This window comes from Prionailurus bengalensis, chromosome A1 (genome assembly GCF_016509475.1).
Source record: "Prionailurus bengalensis isolate Pbe53 chromosome A1, Fcat_Pben_1.1_paternal_pri, whole genome shotgun sequence".
NCBI classification, from domain to species: domain Eukaryota; kingdom Metazoa; phylum Chordata; class Mammalia; order Carnivora; family Felidae; genus Prionailurus; species Prionailurus bengalensis.
Genome location: NC_057343.1, coordinates 112,216,334 through 112,236,516, shown reverse-complemented (window position 1 = coordinate 112,236,516; position 20,183 = coordinate 112,216,334). Strand labels below are relative to the sequence as shown.

At 38.4% G+C, this 20,183-nt stretch overlaps 2 protein-coding genes across 4 annotated transcripts in view; both read right to left on the bottom strand.

Annotated features, from left to right (window-relative positions):
- Positions 1–4,883, bottom strand: part of CATSPER3 (cation channel sperm associated 3) — a 34,285-nt gene extending 29,402 nt beyond the window's left edge. For both annotated transcript variants that reach the window (XM_043588194.1, XM_043588184.1), the window contains exon 1: positions 1,505–4,883. In XM_043588194.1, the coding sequence (XP_043444129.1) occupies positions 1,505–1,605 (101 nt within the window). In that variant the 5' untranslated portion in view covers positions 1,606–4,883. The remainder of the gene's footprint in view (positions 1–1,504) is intronic.
- A 1,417-nt stretch (positions 4,884–6,300) lies between these two features.
- The window catches only part of PCBD2 (pterin-4 alpha-carbinolamine dehydratase 2), a 53,476-nt gene continuing 39,593 nt past the window's right edge, over positions 6,301–20,183 (bottom strand). The window contains exons 3-5 of one of the 2 annotated variants that reach the window (XM_043588218.1): positions 8,452–8,532; positions 7,100–7,242; positions 6,301–6,395 (exon numbers count right to left, since the gene is read on the bottom strand). In XM_043588218.1, the coding sequence (XP_043444153.1) occupies positions 7,147–7,242; positions 8,452–8,532 (177 nt within the window). In that variant the 3' untranslated portion in view covers positions 6,301–6,395; positions 7,100–7,146. Of the gene's footprint in view, positions 6,396–6,993; positions 7,243–8,451; positions 8,533–20,183 lie in introns of those variants that run through there. The other variant, XM_043588229.1, reaches the window with a different exon arrangement.

Here is a 20,183-nt window from a genome sequence, read left to right as displayed (position 1 = left end):
AACCACTGAAATATGTATAATGATCCCTAAATTGTTCTGTCTCCACTCAGTTATTTAGTATCTTCACTTTAGACCTCGGTGGGGGGGGGGGGGGGGGGGGGGAGTTACCACTACTTCTCAAGCAAAACAAAGCATCATCTTCATTTACTCATTCAACAAATTCTTATCGAATGAGTACTACATGCCAGGCAATATAGCAGACACTGTGCATGTAAGGTGAGCAAACCTCAATCCTCTCAGTCTAGTAGGAAAAACTGGTAATCCAATAATCACCCAGACAAGTACTCACAAATTAATGATAAAAAAAAAAAACTGGACACTCTAGGAAAAAACAGGCAAACACACAATCAATTTATGAAATAAATATAAATGGTAATGAACATTCAGTAGCATTACTAACCAAGGGAATGCAAATTAGGTGAAACCACCATTTTCGCTTTTAAAGTTAGCAAAGACTTAAACGTAACAGCATTTAATGCTGACATTAGTGTAGTGTGATGAGGCATTCTCATAAAATGCCAGGAGGAATGTAAATTGGCCAGCTCCTCTGAAAAGCCTTAGCACTGAGTGTATCCTCTGATATAAGGAACCTACCTACCCTAAGAGAATACAATCTGGAATGAGGTGACTATGGCCAAACACGTGCATCCCAGCATTATTTATAGTAGTGAGAACTTGAAAACAATTTAAAAAGTCTAGCAAAAAAGACTAGTTAAGACACTATGGCATATCCATCTCATGGAATATTATATAGATACTAAAATATATCTGTGCATTTTTGATGATTTGAAAAAATGATGATCCACTGTATAGCAAAAGACAAAAACAAGATACACAACTCTGTATACTCAGAATTATCTCAAATGTACAAAAATAGGTAGAAAAAACTGAGTAGGAAACATGCCAAAATGTCACTAGTATCTGCCTATGGAAAGTGAGCTTACAGGTAATTATTTTTCTTGGTTATTTATATTTATCTGTGCTTTGCAATTTTTCTCAAAGAGTATGTATCACTTTTTCCCATTATATGTATCAAATGAATACACTCTCATAACAGTAAATAAATACAGAATATATATACTATTATAATCTATAAAAACAAGATGTATGATTTCACTGTCTAATGTGAGATCAGGTCTATTATCCCCCCCAAAAATCTTCAAATTTTCTAACACAGTAGCTAATAAAAGCAAAGTAAAAATGACAAAAAGGTAAAAAGTAAAAAAGGGCAACAGAGAGTCAAATTCAGTGTACGGGTCAAATAAGAGCACAACTGAATGTTGACTTAAATAGCCAGTCATAATATTAAGGCCAAAGAAGCAAAGGGTTTGGCTAAGCCTCCACCAACCTTACCAGCCACAGAAGGCAGATTCTCAAGGGCATGCACCTTGTTTTGGGCAGCGGAGGAGCGTGTACCGGAAGAGGCTAAGAGATCATTGATACCCTGCCCCCAAGCTGCCATTTGCGCATTTCTTAACAAGCAAGAGAAATAAAGAATATTTACTGAAAGCTCCCGAATCTCGAATAGAATGGCTTTGAGGCATTATCCAACAGCGAGCTTGAAATGACTCTTGTGTCCTTCTGGTAATGAAACTGTTGAGGCATTTTCCCAAAAAAATTTTCAATTTTTATTCTTTGCTTTAATCATCCAACAGAAAATCTATGCTTAGAGATCTCCTTGGCATCTAGATCCCGAGAGGCCACAGAGCAGGGCCCACAAAAGGAACCCTTGCTTTATGAGGTCACTCTTGGGCATTCCAGTATAGTGGTAGTCTGCAGTTCCCTGGAGTAAAATCCTCCCCATCTGACCTATGCAGACAGCTTGTCTTCCCTGGGAGACTAAGCACCTCAGGTCAGCCAAAGGGTTATGAGTACACAGGAACTATAAAGCTCCAGGCTAAAGGTGAGAGACAGATGCTAGAGCTAAAGCAGACAAAAGCCCTTCCTTCTTCAGAAGTATCCCCATCGGATAGACAAAGCCCCTTAATGTGTTAGAAAGAGATAAGGTCATATAAGAGGGGAAAACAAAGTTCTCTGAGTTCTAGAAGCCAATAGCATAACTCTAGGGCACAAGACTGGACTGGAGACACCAGGAATGACAGAAAAGATTTTGATGGGTTTGGGGCTAGAACACAAGAAAACGTAGAAACAGAGGTTAGCCATGCCCAGCACTAGCTAATTGGGGGGATGTAATGTGTGCATACGATCCTCCTAAACAGAGTTTAGGGGATAAGCCTATGGGGTAGAGATACTTTATGTGCATGAGCAATAGGGTTTTTGCTCGGTTCAATTCTTGGGATTAATATATTCACCATACTTTCATACCCCTACCTAACCCCTTTGGTTTCCAAGGCAAATCTAGACAGAGTGATCTGAGGAGCCCTGTGCTACACTAAATCTTTAGTGGCTAAATTGATCAAATTTGTGCAAATGTAAGTTCTTGATCGCTAAGAAAAGGAAGTAACTACCACAATGCCTTTGTTGTCACAGGCATTCTAAAACAAGTGTATATGACTGTTCCTGTTAGGAAAATACTCTTAGAGGCAACCAATACACTGAACTGGGAAATAACATCTGATTTATTCAGTTTCTCCATTTAAAATCATCAACAGTGAAGCATTAAGAACCACTCTGATTAATGTCCCCAAGATTCATACTTCAGCTTCTTTCTCTACATTCTCTCCCTCAGGGATCAGCTCTTCCTATACCCCCTACTGCCTTCTTTGGTCATATGCCCCCTAAATTCTTCTGGGCTTGTGGCTGACATTCCCACAGTGGTCTCCTGGAGCAGCTGCTGGGAGACAGTCTGAAACAGTTCTCCACCTGAATCTGTTTCCACCTTCCCCCAATACATCAATGCGCCCACTCCCCCTGGGGCACACAGAAGGCCCTTTGCAGATGTGTGCTGGATGAGTATACAGATGGATGGCATCAGGGATCCTCATGCTCACTCAAGTAGCTGAGCATGGTGCAAGTCCATCCCCGGGAACCCCAAAAGTATACATACCTCCATGCCTTCCCTCTTTAAGCATCAAAGCACACTTTGGGGGAGAAACAGAGAGGAGATTAAGAATGTAAAGAAATCTTTCACAATGCTTGCAGGGGTGAAGAAAGTTGGCCAGCTGGAAGCAGCAGAGAAAAGTCCAGTTGTTCTTAGTATACCATATCAGCACAGCTAAGCCCACCTGAATGTGGTTTCTGAAGTCACTGATGAAGACATCTAGTCCGGGAATGGAACTCCAGCTGGTGAAGAGAATCAGAGGCGACAAGCTCATCCAGGGTCCACTGAAATCATCCATATTTTCTCATGGACAGGTGGACAGGATGGGAACCCTGGAACAAGAAGCCAAAGGGCCACCTCTTCTACCCTTTTGGAAGCAATCCACACTTGGCCCCATTTGGGGACACACAAGCTGAGCATGGCAGCTTGGGGACTCAAGTCTTCTGGCCAAGAGTCATTCCTTTAATCATCCCAAGTAACTGGCACTGAAACAAAAAGTTCACATATTCTAGCCAAACCCTTTTACAGCCCTTGCTGTTTTATAGGAAATTCACAAAACTGTAAGTTACAGAGTTCAACCAGCTTATTTTTGAACATTGGATGAGAAAGCAGATAGACTTGCCCCGTACCTCTATGAGTCCTGCAATCCTTCAACACTCTAACGGGAGTCAGGTTTGTGTCCAAATACAATATACCTGCTGCTGCTTTCTGTCTAGAGCAAAAACATGAAGAACCATGCTTATTCTGTTGAGCCAAAGATCTCCTAACTCCTACCAACACCAGAAAGTAACCATTATTTTCACGACTTTCATTAACTTCAGTTTATGAAAGGAACTGTCAAACATGCTGGCACCTGGTTTGTTATCTATGGAAGTCATACAAGGGGTCGTAGTTCATGTCTCTAACTCCTCTGGGCTCCAGAGATCACTTAGAAAGAAAATGGAGGGAAACCAAAGTTTACCATATCAGAGAAACCACTGCCATCACACAAAGGTTTGGAACAAAAGGGAATTTGGGGGCCTCCAACTCAGACAGTGTCTTTTTAGGCTGACATGTCAGTTACTTGAAGAATGTCTGGAGATTCATTCTGTTGGAATTTACCACAATGAGTATTTCTACAGCCTTCTCATGTGAGATCTCTAATTCTCTACAGTAAAGTTTGTGAGTTCCAGCAGACGCAACAACCCTTAACAAGGACCTTATGTCAAACCCTCATGTAGCTGCTAATTAGTAGATGCATTCTCGGGTCTTCACCACTGCAATTACAAGCCATATCCTGCTCCCTCCACTGTGTTAATATGTGGTGTATGTTAACAGCCAACAAGTTGAGCCCCTCAGGCTTGCATTCAAAATAAGGGGAAAAGTTTCCATTCAGGGTACAGTGAAACAAGTTAAATGACACCAAAAGGAACAAATTCAGAAGGTGGGATCCTCTACAGGACACCTGACCCCACTTACACAATAAGTCAATGACATGGGGCAAACAGGGAAAGAAGGGGAGCTTGCTGGCTCTAGATTGAAAGAATAAAGAGAGCAGATGTGATGGGTGGACTCACATGGATCCTAATTAGAACAAAATTACTGTCCAAAGGCATTCCTGACCTTCCAGGAAATTTGATTTTGCCTGGGTACTGGGTGATATCAAGAAATTGTGGTTTATATTGTTCGGTATAATAGTAGCATTATGGTTTATACAAGAAAATGACCATATTTTCTAGAGATATTTATGAAGGATGTAAGGGTAAAATGACATGCTGAGACTAAGTTTCTAAGCATTTTTTCTTAATTTTTTTTAATGTTTATTTATTTTTGAGAGAGAGAGAGAGACAGAGTGTGAACAGAGAAAGGGCAGAGAGAAAGGAAGACAGAATCCGAAGCAGGCTCCAGGGTCCAAGCTGTCAGCACAGGGCCTGACGCAGGGCTCAAACTCATGAACCAAGAGATCATGACCTGAACTGAAGTCGGATGTTCAACTGACTGAGCCACCCAGGCATCCCTAGTTTTTAAGCTATTTTAAAGCTTTTTAGCAAAGAAGAGAGAAATGGAGAATTATATGAAGTAACTGATGTAAATTCTTGGTAATTGTTAAATCTGAGTACATAAGGGTTCAATGTACGATTCACTTTATTTTTAAATATGCTTAAATTTTTTCATGTTTAAAAATTCATGTGAAAAAACTGAAGCACTGAGCTAAAAATCTTTGGTAATAAAATGTATAAAAGTTCCTCAATCTACAATATAGGAAAGACTTTACAAAAAACATAGCTTTAGGGCACCCTGCTGACTCAGTCGGTAGAGCACGTGACTCTTAATCTGAGGTTGTGAGTTTGAGCCCAATGTTGGGTGTAAAGATAACTTAAAAAATAAAATCTAAAAAAAACCAACAGCTTTGCCTTTTCCTCTAAAAAAAATTCTAAGAAGCAGAATCTCTCAGCAGCCACAGAACCTGGGTGGCCCTTAACTCTCTTCCTTCCCCGCACACTCCATATCCACAGGGCGAACTGACAATACCTGTCTCACCCAGGCCAAGAGACCTAGCCAAAAACTGGCTTTCCAGAGCTCAGCCTCCTTGTCCTGTTCTCATGTGGTTTCTCTGACTGGGGCCAGGGTTGGGTGAGGAGGGGAAGGTTTGCTTATCGTAGCATACTGATTTTTCTGGTCTCTGAAATGAGGTGGATTACAAAGATTATCCCTGTTAAATCCTACTACCATAATGCTTCAAGGGATGAACACATGTTCCTTGGACAGATATATACATATTCAAAGGACAGATATTTATAGGCATATATATAGATATATATGTTTTTATATATAAAAAATTATATATAATATACAATTATATATTAAATTATATATGTATAATAAATTATATATATACGTATTATATATATATATATAATTTTTAAGCTTATTTATTTATTTTGGGTGGTGGGGAGAGAATCCCCAGTGCAGGGCTCAAACTCACAAACCGAGATCATGAGCTGAGCCAAAAACCAACAGTTGGATGATTAGGCACCCCTATATATAAATTATTTTAATCTACATTCTAATCTGATTAATAGGTACATTCCTGAGTTCCTTCACAGAACACTACTATTGCAATTTTTAAATAATAGATTACTTTATATTCCATTTTACTCCTGTCAGTGACACACAAAACAAATAGAGCTTATCATTAGATAAAAGCTCAGTAACTTCTAACTCAGTGGCTACAGACCCTCAGTTCAGGAGTCACAAATGGCAAATGATTTTTAAAAATGACCTTGGTTCCTCCTTCACTCAATAAGTCAAATAATGACCTGGCAAGTTGGTCACTGTGACAGTGAGTCCTTATACCGCCCCATGTTGCCAGAAGCCATGGATAAGACACTTGTCCTCTTCTTCAACTCCCTGTCTGAAAATGATAAAACACAAGAAAGCTTACCCAATTTTCGTGACTTCTGTAACCTAATTAATTACATAGGTATAATAGCAGCTAAAATCCAAATCAACTTTGGCATCATAAGAATTATTGTATGCAGTTAAAACCCTTTACCTACAGGGTTCACTGTTTTTCTACCGTACAACTATCCTCCAACACAGTGCATTGGCAAAGTCACCATAATCACTTGGATTTCTGGGTTATAAAATGTGTGAATACCCCCCATCCCAATTTCTGGTCTTCAAGAATGCTATTTCTCCGGTGCCTGGGTGGCTCAGTAGGTTAAGCATCCCACTTCATGTCACGTCATGATGTCACAGTTCATGAGTTCTAGCCCCATATAGGGCTTTGCAGTGACAGCACGGAGCCTGGAGCCTGCTTCAAATTCCATGTCTCCCTCTCTCCCTCCCCCACTTGCTCATGCGTGCGCTCTCTCTCTCTCTTTCTCAAAAATAAAAACAAAACAAAACAGAGAAAGAATGCTATTTCTCTCTTTGACTATTATGAATATAATTACCTTGGTTGGTTTGCCTCATGTTTACAATTAGAAATAATGAAAAATACCTCAGGCTCAAGTTTAAATCATTTTGTAATTAAGCACTGATTGTACAAGACTGTGCAAAAGGTGAGCTTAAATTTACAACTTAATTTGTTCACGTAAACTGCCTTCAACATACATGACAACTAAGATGTGTACAGGGTTTGACATGCATTTTGGAAGAAATCACACAGAAGCAGCTGCTTTTTCAATAAACTTGGCCAGTTTCACATCTCTCTTGGTCAGTCCACCATAGTCATGCGAGGTTAGGGTTATCTGCACCTAAGAGACACAAAGGTAGTTTTTAAAACCTGTAGCTTGCAATGCATGGTACTCATGATTGGTTCAGAAATCAATCTATTATTCACATTCACATTTGAGAATTAGGGAGGTTAAATGATTTACAAAATACTACATTACAAATCATCACAGCATTTCCAAAACCCAGTAAACTCCAGGGACAGAGTCTGCTTCAGGTTGGGCCCAGCAGCCGCCCAGGGATAAAAAGGTCCTCTCATATGAAGGGCAATTCAGCTGCCAGCATCTCAAATCTTGTCTCTCAAAAAAAAAAAAAAAAAAAAGAGAGAGAGAGAGAGACTAAGGTTCCATTTTAACTCCCATTACTTTAATTACATGACTATTTTCAGGCCACTGAGAAAAACCAAGCTATCAAATGTAATATCTTAGCAACCACGTTCAGAAAAGCCCATTTCCAAATTAGGGAAGTGGGGTGGGGGTGGGGTGGAGGAACAGACTGTCACTTCTTGAAAAATAAAAAGCAAAAGCAAAATTATGGACAAAGAGAGGAAACTAGGAAAGAAAAGTTTATCGTGGTACCTGCATGTTCTGAATTATTCTAATAAATCCCAAGTACATCAGGAAATTTTCTCTTTTTTCAAAGAGGACTTTTAAAGAGAAAACAGAACTGCATAGAAATCTAGATGGTAAGATATTCCAAATGTCATGGCCATAAAGGCAAGGACATTTTTCGGGGGGTACCATGATTGTCCCTACTGTGCCCCCTAAAAAACTACATAAAATCTTTTTCACCTGCTCTTTGTCTTTAGAAAGCCAGTTCCCACTTAGAATACAGAATTTAATAAACAGTTATTATTTAAAGCACAGTTCTTGAGCATATTTATTTCAATAAGACAAACGAGGCCCTATCTTTCTTATTTGCTACCATTTCTTTCACAAATTTATCTGCCTGGCTGATTTTCAAGTGTAATCCAGAAGCCCAACTTGGCCCAGCTCACTCCTATTAGTTTCAGTAGAAGACAACCATGAAAATAGAGCTTTGTCATTGCTCTCTTGAGCAGATATGAAAATTTGTTACTAATTTGCAATAATACACAGGGATTCTCAGCAAAAGAATGAGAAAGAACACTTTCATAAAGCACAATGACACTTGGCTGCAGAGGATGACAAGGAAGAATGAAGTTTCCTGAACCCCATAGCTAAGGTGATCCCCAAATAAGGCAATTTAGTTACCTTGTTATACACATTGAACCATTCCGGGTGGTGATTCATCTTCTCGGCTTGCAGGGCAACTCGGGACATAAAGCCAAATGCCTGCATGAGATGGAGCTGAAACTGATTAGTGGCACTGCCCTCTACCCTGGACCTGAGACAGAGAGAGACCAGAGCAATCTAGCCAGATGAAGACAAAGCTAGGATCCTTAGGGAAGCCTGGAGAAATCAAATATGAAAGGGACTGCTTTCCAGAGAGCTGGGGAATGGTGTAGCAGGACCGTGAACTGCTGCTCAACAGTGAAAAACAATCAGGCTCAAATAAACAAACCAGGAAATTGGTCTCACCCAGTGACCTGTCTGGACTGTTTAATTGTCCTCAGGACAAGACCCTCCAAAATAGCACGGGAATAATTTCCCTTCAACCTAGTGCCCTGGATCTCACTACCTGGATCCCAATCTTATGGGTTACTTTTCCAATATCACCACTCCTTTTGTTTGGTGACTGGGTTGCAGACTAAGGCATCGACCCCAAGACTATGGAAAAATAACTTCCAAGTGTGTCTTAAGCAAAAGCACTGGCAGAAATGAAAAACTTCCCCATCCCATTTCCCAGAGAAGACAGGAAAGGATAAAAGACTGTTTTTTGACATCTAGAGTAAAACAGGAAAGACTGTCTTGCCTGTTGTGGGTCTTCTCGCTGTTGCCCAGCACGGCCATGAGGAACAGAAAGCGGACCTCCTCGGGGCACAGGGAGGCAGATTTGGCCACAGGCCTAAGTGCAGACCTGCAGGGCTCTGTCTTCACACCACAGGGAAAGTGCACACCTAATTGTGCTAAGTGGAAGGCAAAACTGCTCTGAGAGGATGATAAACTTTTTTCCTTTTGCTTGTTTTCCAATTTTTATGAAGGCAATCGCTAACAATACGAGGGTCTGTCTCTCATGTGTCCAGAAAGCAGAAATACTCGGTAAGACTCTAAGGTAATGGCACATTAACTACAAATTTATAGATTTCATAGGGCAGTACCCATTGTAGCCACATAAACAAATATTCAATTTTATTACCCATATCCAGAAAATCCAATCTGATATTAGCTGAGCCATGTTTTTCAGATCACCCAACTGACAGAAGAGTGGATTTCCAAGTTAGTGATAAATACAGAAGATGCCATTTTTTTAAATATGAAACTTATTGTCAAATTGGTTTCCATACAACACCCAGTGCTCATCCCAACAGGTGCCCTCCTCAGTTCCCATCACCCACCCTCCCCTCCTTCCCACCCCCCAATAACCCTCAGTTTGTTCTCAGTTTTTAAGAGTCTCTTATGTTTTGGCTCCCTCCCTCTCTAACCGTTTTTCTTTTTCCTTCCCCTCCCCCATGGTCTTCTGTTAAGTTTCTCAGGATCCACATAAGAGTGAAAACATATGGTATCTGTCTTTCTCTGTATGGCTTATTTCACTTAGCGTAACACTCTCCTGTTCCATCCACGTTGCTACAAAAGGCCATATTTCATTCTTTCTCATTGCCACATAGTATTCCATTGTGTATATAAACCACAATTTCTTTATCCATTCATCAATTGACGGACATTTAGGCTCTTTCCATAATTTGGCTATTGTTGAAAGTGCTGCTATAAACATTGGGGTACAAGTGCCCCTAGAAGATGCCATTTTTTAATCCATTCTGTGTCACTCATTATGATTCCTATCACAGAATGATTTTATTCAGGATAAAGACTCCCATTTTGATATTAAAGGCCTGAAGGTTTTACCTGTCAGGAAAAGGAAGAACATTCAAGCAAAATCCAATTAACCATGTATGGAATTATTAGTGGAAAACAATATTCACTCCCCTACCTCTTCTCATTTCATAATCTGATTCTCTAGGTTATGTGAGTGGAAGAACAAGTCAAAAGTGAAAGTCTGTTTTACTTATTCAAATACAGGGCACCTGCGTGGCTCAGTCGGTTAAGCACTGGACTCTTGATTTCGGCTCAGGTCACAATCTCATGTTCTATGAGATCGAGCCCCGTGTCGGGCTCCGTGCTAACAGCACGGAGCCTGCTCTGGATTCTCTCTCTCCCTCTCTCTCCCTCTCTCTCTCTCTGCCCCTTCCCTGCTCACACTCTCTGTCAAAATAAATAAATAAACTGAAAAAAAATCTTATTCAAATACAGAATTAACCTGCATTAAATGATGTATAATGAGAATTTTTAGTCTGTTTGCCTATAACGCTGTACTCTTGTTTAGCTTTAAAGGGCTTCCAAAGTTAAGCACTCCCCCTGAGAGATAGTAATACAGTCATTAAAGGCAGGGGCTTTTGAACCAGAAAGTGCTGAATTTAAATTCCAACTCTACAACCTGTCACGTGAGCCTTGGTTCTCTGGTCAGTAAACTGGGGATCATAATAAAAAGCAGTACGTAGTCACCCTAATAAAAATGAGATGGGTGACATACAAGCACTCAGCACAGCTCCTGGCCCCAAGTAAGAGATCAGCAATGGCACACACTGCTACCATGCACTGCTCTGGCCAAACTGCATATGATAAACCCTACAGAATGCAACGATAAGTGAGAATCACGGTCTTGTAAATCAAAGATTCCAGTTGGTGTCTCCAGAAGAATGGCATTTTCCTTTTCCCACATGCCATAAATCCCAGACAAATAGAGAATATACTATGGAGTAATACCCTGATGCACACTGACTGAGGAAAACAGCTTAATGATAAGAAATTAGGTGGGCAAAGTCAGTTACCCAAGCTCTTAAGCCCTGTGGCCACAATTTCTTTGAACATGTTACCCTAAAGGTCCAAAGTGACATTTAGCATCCCTTACTATTTCCAAAGAACCAAGTGGATCAAGGGGATGATTTGAACATAGTCAGCAGCGCTCCTCAAATTTTTAATTACCAGCATGCTCTCAGCATGGTAGCAAAATCTACCCTATAACAGATAGGACTTAAAGAGAATACTCATACCCTAAGAGGTGCACTGACCAAAGAAAAACCTACCATCCTACATAGGGCGTAAAAGGGGTGGAAAATAAAGGGCACTTCCAAAGATCCTCCAAATCTGTGTATTCCTCTGCTTTACATATTTCAACTGCCACCTAATATTTGCATTTAATTAAATATCACAAAGCCCAATAAACCATTTACACAGGATCTACTACTAATTCTGCCCTAGGGAGAGAACGCTTGCTTCTGCTCTGGGAGCAAGGAGACAATTTCATAATCCTTCTTCCATATAACAGAACCAAATAATCCCCCAAATATTTTAAAATCCACAAATTAAAAACATGCATAACAATACTCATTCAAATTAAAGTAAAAAGGATTTCTGCAAGGAAGTGAAATGAGTGGAGAGGAAAAAAGCAAAACCTCAAAAGGGAATTCTGATTATCTGGCATTAATAAAGAAGGAACAGGAATAAACAGCAAAACTGGCAGATGGTGAAAAGCATCTGTCCCTTCTTTCTAAGATTTCTTTTTACAGCCCTAGCTATTTGTTACCAGAATGCCAGTTGGAACCTAAAAGCCTTGAGCTAGCTAAAAGTACAGGCTTTCTAAAACCATTCCATCAAAGAAAACTGCCAGGAGCCCAAGGCAGAATAGACACCACTAACAATCCAGTGAGAAGCTTAGAGGATAGGTCTGAGAAGATGGAAAAAAATGAACTAGAAATTGATAAGAGTTTATAAGAATTAAAAATAAGTACAGAAGACAAAGTAGATCTAACATAAAGGTAACTTTTTTGAGTAAGACAACAACAAACACAGAAAGAAATTAGAGATATAACTCAAAAATTTTTCCAGAAATCGGGGCACCTGGGTGGCGCAGTCGGTTAAGCGTCCGACTTCAGCCAGGTCACGATCTCGCGGTCCGGGAGTTCGAGCCCCACATCAGGCTCTGGGCTGATGGCTCAGAGCCTGGAGCCTGTTTCCGATCCTGTGTCTCCCTCTCTCTCTGCCCCTCCCCCATTCATGCTCTGTCTCTCTCTGTCCCAAAAATAAATAAACGTTGAAAAAAAAAATTTTTCCAGAAATAAAAGATTTAAATCTATTGATTGTAAGAATTCAACCATTTCTACACATCCCAGTGAAGTTAGTGAATTTGAAGACTTAAAAAATCCTTTTGGCATCTAGTCAAAAGGATCAATTCATTTATACAAAGAAAAATAACCTGGCCAACTTCAAACTTCCACGTGCCAACATTTAACACAGAAATCAGAGGAGCAATGCCTATAAAGACTTAAGGAAACCAAAGTGCAAAGAATTTTATACCCAACTAAACTGTTGTTCAAATGTAATGCATCCTCTTCATCCTTTCTATGGAAATTTTTATTAAAGGATGAAATATAAGTAACTACAGATGGATGGAAAAATGGTACCAAAGGTACAGACAGTAAGCAACAAACTGACTCAGCTCTAGGAATATATTTAAAACAACTGCAGGGACTGTAGTCATGAAATGCAATGCAATGTTATTAACTATTAGAAGAGATGGAAGAAAAGGGGAAGAAATGGAAAAGGTAAATGAGAGTTTAAAAAGTCTGAAAGTTGAAAGATCCAAAGTATATTTAAAGCACTCAAACTAAAAATAAAATGAAACAAAACTGCATGGTGAAGGGAAAGTAGAAGAAAGTAGAAATTCAATTTTAATATTGCTCAGTGGGAATATCACTACCTAAAGAAATGCTATCTAAAGGGGTGCCTGGGTGACTCAGTCAGCTGAGCGTCCAACTTTGGCTCAGGTCATGATCTCACAGTTCAAGAGTTTGAGCCCTGCATTGGGCTCCCTGCTGTCAGTGTGGAACCCAGTTCAGATCTTCTATCCCCCCTCTGCCCTTCTTCCGCTGGTTCTCTCTCTCTCAAAATAAATAAACTTAAAAAATAAAATAAAATAAAATAAAATAAAATAAATGTAATCTAAAGAAATAGAGGATTAAGTATGCTGTGTAAAATTATCGGTATAATAGTGTCCACAAGAAAAACAAAAATAATAATAAAAACATTCACAATTAGGTCAAAGAAAACACAATTCAAATGAAGCAAAGAAAACACAAATCCATCATGATTTAAATGAAGGGAGAAAAAATTATATCGGCTCTGTCATGGTTAACAAGACCAAACATCTTTCCAATCAATAAACATAAAGAGCCATAATCCAACTGAAAAGAAGAGAACATTGGGGCACCTAGCTGGCTCAGGTGGTGGAGCATGCAACTCCTGATCTCAGGGTCATGAATTCGAGCTCCACATTGGGTGCAGAGACTACTGCATAATAAGTAAAAACTTAAAAAAGAAAAATAAATAAAACTTAAAAAGAAAAAAGGGTTTGAATGAGTGTCCAACTCTTGATTTCGGTTCAGGTCATGATCTCACAGTCGTGGGAAAGAAGCCCTCGTTGGGCTCTGGGTTGGGCATGGAGACTGCTTAAGAATCTCTCTCTGCCCCTATCCCCTATCCAAAAAAAAAAAAATGAAGAAGAAGAAGAGAAAACTACATGAATCACAAAGCAAACCTCAAATGCTGGAAATAAAGACACAGGCAAACGTAAAAAAAAATTTTTTTAATGTATAAAGTGTATCTTCAATGAGGATTGAATAATTATGAATAGCTATACTACAAATAACATAGCAACAAAATCAATGAGGCAGAGGGGTGCCTGGGTGGCTCAGTCAGTTAAGTGGTCAACTTCGGCTCAGGTCATGAGCTCACAGCTCAAAGGCTCATGAGTTCAAGCCCCGTGTCAGGCTCTGTGCTGACAGCTCAGACCCTGGACCCTGCTTCGGATTCTGTGCCTCCCTCTCTCTCTGCCCCAACCCACTCGCATTCTGTCTCTCTCTCAAAAATAAAAAAACATTAAAAAAATTTTTTTAGGGGCGCCTGGGTGGCTCAGTCGGTTAAGCGTCCGACTTCGGCTCAGGTCACGATCTTGCGGTCCGTGAGTTCGAGCCCCGCGTCGGGCTCTGGGCTGATGGCTCAGAGCCTGCAGCCTGCTTCCGATTCTGTGTCTCCCTCTCTCTCTGCCTCTCCCCTGTTCATGCTCTGTCTCTCTCTGTCTCAAAAATAAATAAAAAAACATTAAAAAAATTTAAAAAAAAAATTTTTTTAAATAAAATATTTACTGAACGCTCACAGAAATTGAACATATATTGGCCCACAAAGAAAATCTCAATAAATTCCAAAAAGTAGAAACAGTGCTGACAACATCCTCTGATTAAATTAAAAACAAAAGTAGCAAAAAGTACTACCTGGATATTTTTTTAAATCCTCCTTTTAAATTCTTGATTAAAAGAAGAAATCACAACTGAAACTGAATAGAAATTAATAATGTATGCACTACATACAGGATATGTGTAAAGCAATGATCAGAATAAACATCTTTACATGCTTAAGAAAATGAAAGAGTAAAAACAAATAAATTCATAAACAAATAAATAAAAATTAATGAAGGCAGGAGAACAAGAATGACTATAAAGAGAACAGCAGATGTAAATGAACATGAAAGAAAAATGGCAGAACTAATAAATCCAAAAGCTGTAAAAATTATGTAACAGAAAATAAGATACTTCGGGGCACCTGGATGGCTCAGTCAGTTAAGCATCCAACTTCAGCTCAGGTCATGATCTCACAGTTTGTGAGTTCAAGCCCCACATCAACCTCACTGGTATCAGCGCAGAGCCTGCTTTGGATCTTCTGTCTCTCTCTCTCTCTGTCCCTACCCCACCCCTGCTCACTCTCAAAATAAATAAACATTTAAAATTTTTTTCAAAACATACAAAAAAGTAATTTTAAACAGATACAAATATTTATACAAATAAATTTCGAAACATAGGTAAAATAGTTCCTTCATAAAAATTATCAAAACTGATCCCAGAAGACAAAAACATACAAACAAGAGTGACACCGAAAAGTAACAGTTCCCAGTCATTTCAAAGAAAAATTCTATAAAACCTTGAAAGCAGAGTTAACCCTAATACTAACTAAACTGTTCCAGAGCATAGAAAAAGTGGAACATATCCAAATTATTTTTATAAACTACCATAACACTGTCTCCAAATTCCCACAAAGATAGCATATAATAATAAAACTATAGATTGATCTCACATTAAGTAAAATCTTAATAAAGAAAACCTAGCAAAACACCATGAACAAATGGGATTTATTCTAAGGAATGCTCAATATAAGAAATATAATGATATATTTCACCATATTAACCAATCAAGAGAAAAATCATGACTTCTACAAATTCTGAAAAGATATTTGATAAATTCAGTATTTCTTATGTATTAAAACTCTTAATGAAATAAGAATATATGGCCTCTCTTTTTGTTGTTATCAATTGTTTTCTCTTTATAGCAAGTAATGAGTACAAAAATTGCTTTATATTTGGAGGGTAATACAGGAACATGTAACCACAGCATCAAAATGTACATACCAAAATTGGCTACATGGGTAATCATCACTGTTTGTTCATCATAACAACAATTAGTAAGAACCCAAATTGGACCCCTCTTTAAATAAAGGAACACAGTCTCAGTCCAAAAGGTAATATTATTCTTAAAAGGGAAATAGTAGAATATTCCCATTAAAGTCAAGACGATTCCCAAGTAAAGTCAAGCCAAAAAAAAAAAAAAAAAAAAAGCCTTTTTATACTAACAACAACTAATTAGAAAATATATTAGAAGAAAAGATCCCATCTAAAATGGCACCAAAAATTATCTAGGAATAAACTTAACAAGAAATGTATGAATTCTATAGGCAGAAAACTTTACACCACTACTAAAAAACAGGTAAATATTACTACATTAAATTTTTTTTCTGTATGGCAATAAAAACCAACAAACAAAATTAAAAGACAAACAGTAAGCTGTACTTGCAGTACATATTTCCTCAACATGAATAATTCCTACAAATTAATTTGAAAAAGATCAACCACCCAATTTTTTTAAATGAGCCAAGGACATAACAGATAGCAAAAGAAATCAAATGGTTCTTAAACATAAAAACTGCTCAAAGTCATACATGATAAAAGAAGTACAAATTAATACTAAGTTTTAAGTCAAGTGTATCTCAGGAAAGTTGGTGGGGGTGGGAAACTAAGTTAAATCTATCAGTTTGGTAAAGATCAAAAAGTCTGATAATATTCTGTTGATGAAGACAGGGGAGAAAAGTCACTCATGTCTCTGGTGAACATAAACTGATATCATCACTCTGGAAGAAAATTTGACAACATTCATCAAAATTAAAAAGGCCCATGCCTTTCAGCTAGACAACTACACATCTAGAAATCAGTCCTATAGACACACTTATAAATTATAAGAATGGTCACTGCTGCACAGCTTGTAAGAGTCATAGATTTGAAAAAGCCAAAGGTCCATCAGTAAAAAACTGATTAAATAGATGAGGGTACATTTACACACTGGAGTACTATGCAGCCACTGAAAAGAATCAAGTAACTATCTTCTGACATGGAAAAACCTCCAAGACATATTACTAAATGAAAAACAAATGCGTAACAATAGTCTGAATTGTACAAAAAGAGAAGAAACTACATGCATTAATATCTCTGCAACCACACATGAGAAACTGGTAACAGCGAATGACAGCAGGTGAAGGGAAACTGGATGGTTGAGAATCAGGGACAGGAAAAGAGTTACTAGACCCTTGGTTGCCTTCTGAATTTGTACCACACATACACCTATTCTATATTTAAAAGTTAGTTTGGAAAAAAAACAAAGATGCCATGCAAATGAAGATGTCACTCTAAAGGGAGCTGAGATACTACAGTGTATGTAACATGGTTCATATTAAAATATTTTGGCTCATGTTAACTTCTTAACATAGGCCTACCTGTTTAGGTGGGTTTTTAGTGCCAATTTACAGCATAGTTTGTCTATGAGCCATGTTCTGTTGAGCCACGGACATTTCAAACAAACATATGGCCAACAAATAACATATAATGGCTGATAATAGTTTCAGTCTTTCCTCTATTGCAAATTACAAACATTTTATGAACAAGTCAATGAATGCATGATGAAGTATGACTTTTTAAGTCACTCTGCCATGTTAAGGAATGTAAGCATTACAATCACCGTAAATTAGACCAATGAAGTTTGTCATTTGGAAATCTCCAAACCATCAGCAATTAAAAGATTTTTCCGTGAACCCCAAATCAAGTATTCTTTGGGAACTTTAATTTTTCTTAAAGTTCCTTTTGTTTCATTTTATTCCATGAAAATATGAAAGACTATCAGATGCACAAAACCAAAACAAAAATCCTGTATCAATCTGTGAAATGTTTAAAAGCACCCTGAATTTAAAAAGCAGCTTCAGTCCAAATAACATGTATCATTTATTAAGTTCTAAGACTTAACTTCTAGCACACACTTACAATACAAATCTTTCATTACTCAGAGCAATTCTCTTTGATATGTTCTTTAAATCTACTGCCTTTTATATTTTGATTATAGACTATTTTAATTATGCACTAAAAAAGAACATATCTCCCACTAAGAAAATGAGCACCAGCGACTCCAAAGTAATTTCCCCAGTACAATCTCCATTAAGCCTCTAAATACTTCCTTTACCCATTCAATGAATTAGAACTCTATTGTTTATGAATCACCTTTACGTTTGTAGGCCTAGAACTCTTCTTTTATAAAACACAATTGCTATGGAAGGAAATGATATTTACGTCTGATTAGAAATGAAAACACTATTACATAAATCAGTTTGGGCATTTCTTCACGTCTTGAAACATGATCGGCAATTTAGTCTAATTGGTGATCAAGGAAACTATCTTGTGATCAATTAAAGTAATTACCAGATTCCGGCAATACAACCTACCTTAATTTCAGCTAGAGTCTGCACTTCTTCAACTTTAATTAAAAATAATGAAAATTATTAAGCAAAATGCATAGCAAGATCATTGCCAAGCACGCACATGTCACAGGACGGGACCTTCCCTTGGTATTGGTGACTGATCCATCACATAAACATCGCTCGGTGCACCAAGGAAAGGCGTCCTTTGCCCCAGAACATTATGTGACTCACCGTGACTTTCTCATGAAAAAGACTGTTAACTGTTCTAGCCACTGCAGGCAACAGAAGAATACCCTTGACTAGCGACATGAGAATTGTGAGGAACAGACACAACCAAAGGGGTAGTTGATCCATGCTTTTTTTCCTCTCAAGTGTCACTCTTATTTTGAGCACACGGCACAACTGGTCAAATGCAAAAACGTTAGGGTCAGAGACCTAGACTGAAATCCTAGTGCTGCTATTTACTAGCTATCTGATCTCTCAGAAAGCACTTAACATTTGAAATGAGCCTCAGTTTCTTCTTACGTAAAAATGTAATTTCTTTAACATACTTTACAGTTTACTGGGCATTCTATCTGGCACTCAGTTAATGCTAGTGATTATTATCATCAGCAACATTTTAATATTATAGTGTCTAGGGCCCGGAGAGGAAGAATTCCTTTCTGAACCTAGTATAAGAACCAGTGGAAGACCAAAGAAATTCACCCTTGCAAGGATGAGAAAAATCAGAAACTTACGGAAAAATTTCTCTGAGTGGGTAGATTTCCAGTGGAAATCTTCCAGTGGGTAGATCTTCTTCATAGAAAGATTTCCAGTGGAACCAGCACTCTGTCAGTAAGCATCTTAGCCAAGCACGTGACCCATGTCTCCCTGAAGAACCAGACTAAAGATCTTACCTGAGGACCACCCCCTAGGCAGTCCGTATATGTGTCTGGGGATAGATACAACCCTCACCAGTCCCAGGCCGCTAATCTACCTGCCTTCTACTTGATCCACCACAGAGTGCAACATCTCCAATAACTCAAGCCAAGAATATCCCACTCTGAACTTAAAACTGGCTTCCCCAGACACTTGAGACAATGCCCACAAGCTACTGAAAGAGCAGCCTGCTCTACAACACTGTAGGCTAAGTTAGTGCCCCTTCAGCTGGTGGTAATAAGTATACTACCCGAGAGATAGCAGGCTCACTTCCTACACATTACCTTCAAAACCTGTGCTCACAGAACCATAACACTGCAGAGCCTTAATAAAAAAAAGAAAAGTTCTTAAGTCACCATTTTTGGCAATTACCCTAATATCCTAAACAGCCATTCAGAAAAATAAGACAGCTTTTAGCTAATTACATGGTACTACCTTCAACATATACTGTTAAATGAAGCAAACTGCAAAATAATTTTCTTTTGCAGAACTAGGATTTATAATTACATTAGTAAATTACGACTAAATTCCCAGGGTAGGAAAACAACTCTTTGACAGAGGTCTACGGAAGAGTATCTATTCTTCTCCAGGCAGCAGAGTTTAACCAACATAAACACCTTCACCCACAATTTTACCTAAGAGCTCATTATTTCTGTTCCACTTTTAGGGAAAGTCCTCTAACTAGATAGATACCACATATCTGATGTGTGCCTAAAAAGCTTTCTGGACAAGATGATTACAAGCTGAGAAGATCTCTTCCGTGAAAAGACATTACTCGTTTCTAAAGTTCTCTGCACGTAAGTTTAAATTACACCTCCCCATGGGATATCCATAATAACTTCAATAAACCCATCTTGTCATGCTCATAAATAAATAAATATATATATAAATAAATAAAGTTAAATAAGTAAATAAATAACATCTCCCCACATCATCATCAGCTACTAATCAGCTACTATGCTGCATACCAACAGCTCCACCTGATTAGCTGCTTCTAAAATTTCTCA